Below are 7,981 nucleotides of genomic sequence, written 5' to 3'. Positions count from 1 at the left end.
TAAAGTAGCCTTAAAACCAAGAGCTTTCTGACAGAAATGGAAAGTATTTGCAAATGAGTATGAGTTTGGGGACAGTAACCTCTTGTAGCTACTCTTTTCTAAAAATTTTTTATTAATTTTTTGCGCCATGAAGCTTGTGGGATCTTAGTTCCCCAATCAGGGATCGAACCCAGCCACTGTAGTGAAAGCACCAAGTTAAGTCCTAACCATTGGACCACCAGGGAATTCCCCCCTTGTAGCTACTCTTGATCCCCTAGCTTTCAGTTTACTGATCTTCCTGTCAGCCATTCATCTTCCAGTATCCCCATGTTACAGGTCCTAGCAAACAAGCTCTAGTGTAAGACTTCTATGAAAGGGCACAAGGTGGTGTCCAGCTTTGAAATATCTTCAAGGGAAGCTTCAACTCCCAGTGAACCAGTCTCATAGTGTCAGGGTTAAAATTAGAACTATTTGGCCTTGCCTTTTAGTCTTCATCTGCCTTTATACAATTCAGATGCAAAGAACTACATCAGTTTGGCAGTTTATTTTTGTATTTATTAAGTGTTTAAGTGGACAGTATTTTTTTTTTTACTCAGTGTTACCCTAATGTATTTTGTTATCAGCCAGGTCCAAACATGCCTCTAAATGATTCCTTATTGGCCTGACCACATGGCTTTTAGCTATAGAAGTTTAAAGACAAACAATGTCTCCAGTGACATGTAATAATAGAAAAGATCCCCTGGCAGGCAAGAGGCTTCAGCAGATCTACTTAGGTAATTAACAGGTTGATCACTGCTTACCTGTACTGTGTATTTCCTCAGTAATATATATGCCTTCTCGATAGGTCAGTCCCCCTACAACAGGGGTTCCTGTGGCTGGAGCCAGTGTAGGGTCAAATGCATCAATATCGAAACTCAGATGGATTGGCCTTTGTCTTCTTGAAAGGAGGAAAATAAGAGAAAGTCATTTGGGCTGTACTTGGATGTTCGTCCTTCCTACAGCTACAACTCCTTGGTTTTGTTGCTGTTAATGCTAGTACTTTATTAATACAGCAGATTTCCAGATTTCCTGTTCTGAAAGTTATTATGTTAGGTGCTTACACACCACTTCATAGTCTTGCCCTCGGTTCTGTGTGCCTCAGACTAACTCCAGTTTGTATTTCTGATTTACCCTGGGCTTTAGGGCTTCCCTGGTGGCTCAGAGGGTAAAGCGTCTGGCTACAATGTGGGAGACCCGGGTTCGATCCCTGGGTCAGGAAGATCCCCTGGAGAAGGCAGTGACAACCCACTCCAGTACTCTTGCCTGGAAAACCCCATGGACTGAGAAGCCTGGTAGGCTACAGTCCATGGGGTCGCAAAGAGTCGGATACGACTGAGCGACTTCACTTTCACTTTAGAGCCTCTTACATTAAGAACTATCAATAGAGAGAATTCTTCACTTCCATAGGACATGGGTTCTGACAAATTCTAGTTGAAGTTGGATGGGTCTAGGTTACAGTTAGTTATTCTCTCAGAGTAGAACAGCAGCTCTGAACTTAATGACTTTGATCTTAGCATCTCCCAATTCCAACTTGAGTTTAGCCCAGGCATCCAATGGTTGAAGGTAACATACAGTAAATACCTATATAGTAAATTATTTATACTTCCTAACACTTTAAGAAACAGTACTACCAAGGTGGCAATTAATCACCCAGAAATGAAGACTCAGCACTGGGAAAATGTTCTTAACTAGCATTTGATTAGCATTCACCCGTCATCTTTCTATACTACCAAGATTTGCTTAATATAAAATTTTCAGATGATGCAATAGTTGAGGCTGGGAAGAAGAGAAAAGTTGGAACAATGAATGCTTCTCCTTTCAAAAGATAAGCATTAAAAATGGAGCTAAAGAGAAATTCACCAGAGCTGTTTTCCCTCCCAGCCCCAGAAGAACATGACTGAAGTTTCACAGTCTCCCTTTCTGAATTATCTGAATTTTTTCATATGTATGTTTTGCTTTTATAAGGTCATTATCTTACAAGACAGGCCAAAGTTTACTGCCCACTGAGAGTCTGCCCTGTTCCCTTTGGGACCTAGCAGTAGACATCCATTGTAGTTACTTACTTGCCAATCAGCAGATCGAATGTCTGTTCCATGACCTTCTGGATACCAAGTCGATCTATGTCTCTCATGGAAAAATACTGGATATCATAATTCTTTAAAATAAAACTGGTGAGATATAAAGGAAAGAAGCCTTAGCTAAAGAGCAGTTTTTCAATCAGATGTAGGAGTGGGGCTTGTCTTTATAGTGACCTATAACACGGTAAGTCCAGAAATAATCTATCAAATGGAACATTAGTGGCCAGGACAGGCCCAAAACTCAACCCTAACATATCAACTTACTGTTCAGGAGGGTCCACGTCTCTTAGTCCAATATATACAATACTTGGAGAAGAGATACAAGGTTTGATCCAGGAAAATCCTGGGAGCTGTGGTACCTGTGAAGAGAAGAACTCATCAGGGATTCTCAGTCTCCCCATGATAATCGCTGTGTGTGGTGTGACTTCTCTTCTTACTCTCAGTGTATGTGTAAACCAGCAAACACACAATCTGGGAAAGAACTGATAGAAGTGGAAATGATTCAGAAGGGCAGCTGCAGAACAGTATAGTCTTATGAAGGATAAAATACCTTCTCTTAACACAATCACAGAAAACTAATCAAACTGATCACATGTACTACAGCCTCCTCTAACTCAGTGAAACTATGAGCCATGCCCTGTAGGGCCACCCAAGATGGACGGGTCATGGTGGAGAGTTCTGACAAAACATGGTCCACTGGAGAAGGCAACTGCAAACCACTTAAGTATTCTTGTCTTGAGAACCCCATGAACAGTATGAAAAGGCAAAAAGATAGGACACTGAAAGATGAACTTCCCAGGTCAGTAAGTGCCTAATATGCTACTGGCGAAAATAACACCAGAAAGAATGAAGAGACGGAGCCAAAGCAAAACAATGCCCAGCTGTGGATGTGACTGGTGATAGAAAAAAGTTTGATGCTGTAAAGAACAATATTGCACAGGAACCTGGAACATTAGGTCCATAAATCAAGGTAAATTGGAAGTGGTCAAATAGGAGATGGGAAAAGTGAACATCAACATTTTAGGAATCAATGAAATAAAATGGACTAGAGTTGGTGAATTTAACTCACATAACCATTATATCTACTACTGCAGGCAAAAATCCCTTAGAAGAAATGGAGTAGCCATGATAGTCAACAAAAGTCCAAAATGCAGTGCTTGGGTGCAATCTAGAATGACAGAATGATCTCTGTTCACTTCCAAGGCAAACCATTCAATATACTAATCCAAGTCTGTACCCCAACCAGTAACACTGAAGAAGCTGAAGTTGAACAGTTCTACGAAGACCTACAAGACCTTCCAGAACTAGCACCCAAAAAAGATGTCCTTTTCATTATAGGAATCCAAAAGTAGGAAGTCAAGAGAGAGAACAAGTAACACAAATTTGGCCTGGGAGTACAAAATGAAGCAGGGCAAAGGCTAACAGTTTTGCCAAGAGAATGCACTTGTCATAGCAAACACCCTCTTCCAACAACACAAGAAAAGACTACACATGGACAGCACCAAATGGTCAATACCAAAATCAGATTGATTATATTCTTTGCAGTCTAGTGGAGAAGCTCTATACAGTCAGCAAAAACAAGACCAGGAGCTGATTGTGCCTCAGAACATCAACTCAATCTTATTGCCAAATTCACACTTGAAGAAAGTAGGGAAAATGACTAGACCATTCAGGTATGACCTAAGTCAAATCTCTTGTTTATACAGAAGTGACAAATAGATTCAAGGGATTAGATCTGATAGACAGAGTGCCTGAAGAACTATGGAGGAGGTTCGTGACATTGTACAGGAGGCAGTAATCAAGAGCATCCTCAAGAAAAAAAAAAAAGGCAAAATGGTTGTCTGAGGCCTTCTAAATAGCTGAGAAAAGAAGAGAAGCTCAAGGCAAAAGAGAAAAGGAAAGATATACCCATTTGAATGCAGAGTTCCAAATAGCAAGGAGAGATTAGAAAGCCTCAGTGATCAGTGCAAAGAAATAGAGGAAAACAACAGAATGGGAAAGACTAGAGATCTCTTCAAGAAAATTACTGATACCAAGGGAACATTTCATGCAAAGATGGGCTCAATAAAGGACAGAAATGGTATGGACCTAACAGAAGCAGAAGATACTAAGAGGTGACAAGAATACACAGAAGAACTATACAAAAAAGATCTTAATGACCCAGATAACCACGATGGTGTGATCACTCACCTAGAGCCAGACATCCAGGAATGCAAAGTCAAGTGGGCCTTAGGAAGCATCACTACGAACAAAGCTAGTGGAGGTGATGGAATTCCAGTTGAGCTATTTCAAATCCTAAAAGATGATCTGTTAAAGTGCTGCACTCAATATGCCAGCAAATTTGGAAACCTCAGCAGTGGCCACAGGACTGGAAAAGGTCAGTTCTCATTCCAATCCCAAAGAAAGGCAATGCCAAAGAATGCTCAAACTACTGCACAATTGCACTCATCTCACAGGCTAGCAAAGTAGCAAAATTCTCCAAGCCAGGCTTCAACAGTCCAGATGTTCAAGCTGTATTTAGAAAAGACAAAGGAACCAGAGATCAAATTGCCTTCCAGAAAAACATCTACTTCTGCTTTATTGACTATGCCAAAGCCTTTGGCTGTGTGGATCACAACAAACTGTGGGAAACTCAGAGATGGGAATACCAGACCACCTTGACCTAACCTGCCTCCTGAGAAATCTCTATGCAGGTCAAGAAGAAACAGTTAGAAGTGGACATGGAACAACACACTGGTTCCAAATCAGGAGAGGAATATGTCAAGGTTGTATGTTGTCCCCCTCCTTATTTAACTTATATGCAGAGTATATCATGTAACATGCCCGTCTGGATGAAGCACAAGCTGGAATCAAGAGTGCTGAGAGAAATATCAATAACCCCAGATACGCAAATAATACCACCCTTATGGCAGAAAGCAAAGAGGAACTAAAGAGCCTCTTGATGAAAGTGAAAGAGGAGAGTGAAAAAGCTGGCTTAAAGCTCAGCATTCAGAAAACTCAGATCATGGCATCCAGTCCCATCACTTCATGGCAAATAGATGGGGAAACGGTGGAAACAGTGACGGACTTTTTCTTGGGCTCCAAAATCACTGCCATCTGGTTGACTGCAGCCATGAAATTAAAAGACGCTTGCTCCTTGGAAGAAAAGCTGTGACCAACCTAGACAGCATATTATAAAATAAAGACATTACTTTGCCAACAAAGGTTTGTCTAGTCAAAGCTATGGTTCTTGCGGTAGTCATGTATGGATGTGAGAGTTGGACTATACAGAAAGCTAAGCGCCAGAGAATGCTGAGTGCCGAAGAATTGATGCTTTTGAACTGTGGTGTTGGAGAAGACTCTCAAGAGTCCCTTGGACTGCAAGGAGATCAAACCTGTCAATCCTAAAAGAAATCAGTCCTAAATATTCATTGGAAGGACTGACGCTGAAGCTGAGGCTGTAATACTTTGGCCACCTGATGTGAAGAGCTGACTCACTGGAAAAGACCCTGATGCTGGGAGAGATTAAAGGCAGGAGAAGAGACAACAGCAGGTGAGATGGTTGGATGGCATCACTGACTCAACGAACATGAGTTTGAGCAAATGAGTTTGAGCAAGCTTCAGGAGTATGGTGATGGACAGGGAACCCTGGCATGCCACAGTCCATGAGGTTGCAAAGAGTTGGACACAGCTGAGCAACTGACCTGAACTGAAGGTGGCCTTGGTTTCTCATTAACTTACCTAAATAGCAAGAATACTGCTGACTAGATCTTTTCCACCTCTTTGCATACTATTGAATTGTTTACCGATTGGTTCTTGAGATGGGAACCAGGTTATGTTTCAAGTCCCCAAGAGTCAAAATGTGAATTCTGCCTAGTGAATAACCTTTTTACTGTCCTGGTTTAACTTGGTCCCTTACTGAGGGGAGGGATACACAGATTCTAGTCCATGCCTAGCATGAGCTCCCAAGTCTTCTGAAGAGCCTGGGAAAACATTACTGAGGTAATCATGGTTTTATTTGTCTTCTAGACTGGTGGGTCCAAGAGTGAGGCCCAGGAGCTTCTTACCAAGAATTCTTCAGGCTGTAGGTATATCCATATCACCAGAGGGCACTGCCCACTACCACATTCCTTTATTATGAGATGAGATTATGATTATGAGATTATGAGCCACTCCAGAAGCAGGGCCCGTGTGCTAGTCCTCCTTATGCCCCCAGCATCTGGACTATCTGGTCCGAAATAAGTTTGGTGAACAAATGAAGAAGTGGGGAACATTAGTACCATCACCATAAATCTATCCTTCACAGAAATATTACTGAACTAGATTCTCAGAGCCCCAGGATAACCCTTGCAACCTGCTCTACATTCTCTTCATTTCAGCCCACAGACCTTGTCCTGTAGTTCTCTGAGGAGAAACGAAACTGGCTGTCCATGTAGATTTCCAGATGAAGTGGTGAGGGGTGTATTGATGTCAGCATGGGCATCAACCCAGATCACACCAAGGTCTGGGCAGTGTCGGGCGTGGCCACTGATGGTACCGATTGCCAGGCTGCAAAGAACAAATAAAATAATCTTAAAAGCCCCCTGCTTGGCAAACATCATAATAACAAATATCCTCAGCCAGCACAGCTCACACTTTGTCCTCAGGGTGAAGTCAGGCTCTAGATTGAGTCTGGATTTGGATGAGAACAGGGTCCCTCGGACTGTCATTCCCAAAGACAAATCCTGAATGAAAGACAGGGAGAAATGGAAGGCTCTAAAGATTCAAAGCTGACAACTGGTTATTCTTGTGGTGTACCAGGTTCATTGCTGCCCCTAAATTCCTTTAATTGGATCCATTAGTCTTGGCCCAGAAAAGGATCCAAAATTTTTGTTCAACAAATGAAATCCTGTTAAAGAGGTGATCAGTATGTAACAACTCACTAGTACTACTTAATATCTCTTGAGAGACCAAGAAAAATTACTTTTAGAGAATCAGTTATGTTAACTTTTTAAGGATAAAAATTTGTATTACCGCTTTTTAGAAAGATTATGTGATACTTCCTAAAACAATAAGTCAACGTTTTTAAAGACATTAACAGGGCAACCCAATTAAAGACCTCATTAGATCACTGAATAAAACAGAAGTTTATTTGCATGTTCTATACATTAGCATGACATTCAAGTACCATTAGGTGTTCCTAATGGTTGCTTTGCTTGTCCTTGGTCTCTGCTTACATTAGCCAACTATCCTGTCTGAACTGAAGGAGTACAGCTGATGAAATTGTGTTTGGAAAGCTGCTCAAGCTTCCCAGGAACCAAAGAACTTGTCCTCAGGACGATGGGAAATGCAGCTTAAGCATCTTAGGAACTAGCCAGTCATCCTTTTGGTCAGAATACCCTGAGGTAGCATTTTAAGCCCTGTGTTCCATGTAGGACCTTTTCAAGAAAGAGCATGGTATGGTGCTAAAAGCACTGGATCAATTCAGAATACTGGGGGTCTTTCTAGGAAGAACTGTGTGAAATAGGACAAGTCATCTAACTTCTCTAGACTGCTATTTCCCTTTCTATAAGATAAGGATAATAATGTTAGTCGGGTTGATGATCAAAGCAGTAGTGTATGTTACACTGTTAAAGGGAGCTTAGTGACTGAAAAATGCCTGAGCTCAGAGCAAGAGACCCACCCTTGAGTTATTTAATCAATTTCAGTAGAGAATGTGGGACGGACTTCCTTATTCTACCTAAAATTTTATTCTTAATGAGGAATCTACCTGTCTTTCCAGTTCTGTTAATTGATCTGAAAAGCTGAGTAACTCAGGGAAATTGCTAGATTTGATCTCAAAAGATTATTGCCCACAGTGGTCACAATGGACTTGAATCCAAGCTCTACTACTTCCTGGTTCTAGATGTTATTCAGCCTCTGTCCCT

At 41.4% G+C, this 7,981-nt stretch overlaps 1 protein-coding gene across 1 annotated transcript in view; it reads right to left on the bottom strand.

The window, feature by feature from the left end:
• The window catches only part of ARG2 (arginase 2), a 34,985-nt gene that overhangs the window by 2,113 nt on the left and 24,891 nt on the right, over positions 1 to 7,981 (bottom strand). The window contains exons 4-7 of the mRNA XM_070797752.1: positions 6,464 to 6,623; positions 2,361 to 2,455; positions 2,082 to 2,186; positions 780 to 916 (exon numbers count right to left, since the gene is read on the bottom strand). Coding sequence (XP_070653853.1) covers positions 780 to 916; positions 2,082 to 2,186; positions 2,361 to 2,455; positions 6,464 to 6,623 — 497 coding nt within the window. The remainder of the gene's footprint in view (positions 1 to 779; positions 917 to 2,081; positions 2,187 to 2,360; positions 2,456 to 6,463; positions 6,624 to 7,981) is intronic.

The sequence above is a fragment of the Bos indicus genome, chromosome 10, assembly GCF_029378745.1.
Source record: "Bos indicus isolate NIAB-ARS_2022 breed Sahiwal x Tharparkar chromosome 10, NIAB-ARS_B.indTharparkar_mat_pri_1.0, whole genome shotgun sequence".
NCBI lineage: Eukaryota > Metazoa > Chordata > Mammalia > Artiodactyla > Bovidae > Bos > Bos indicus.
The sequence above is the reverse complement of the archived record's forward strand: the minus strand, read 5'-3'. Positions and strand labels throughout refer to the sequence as shown.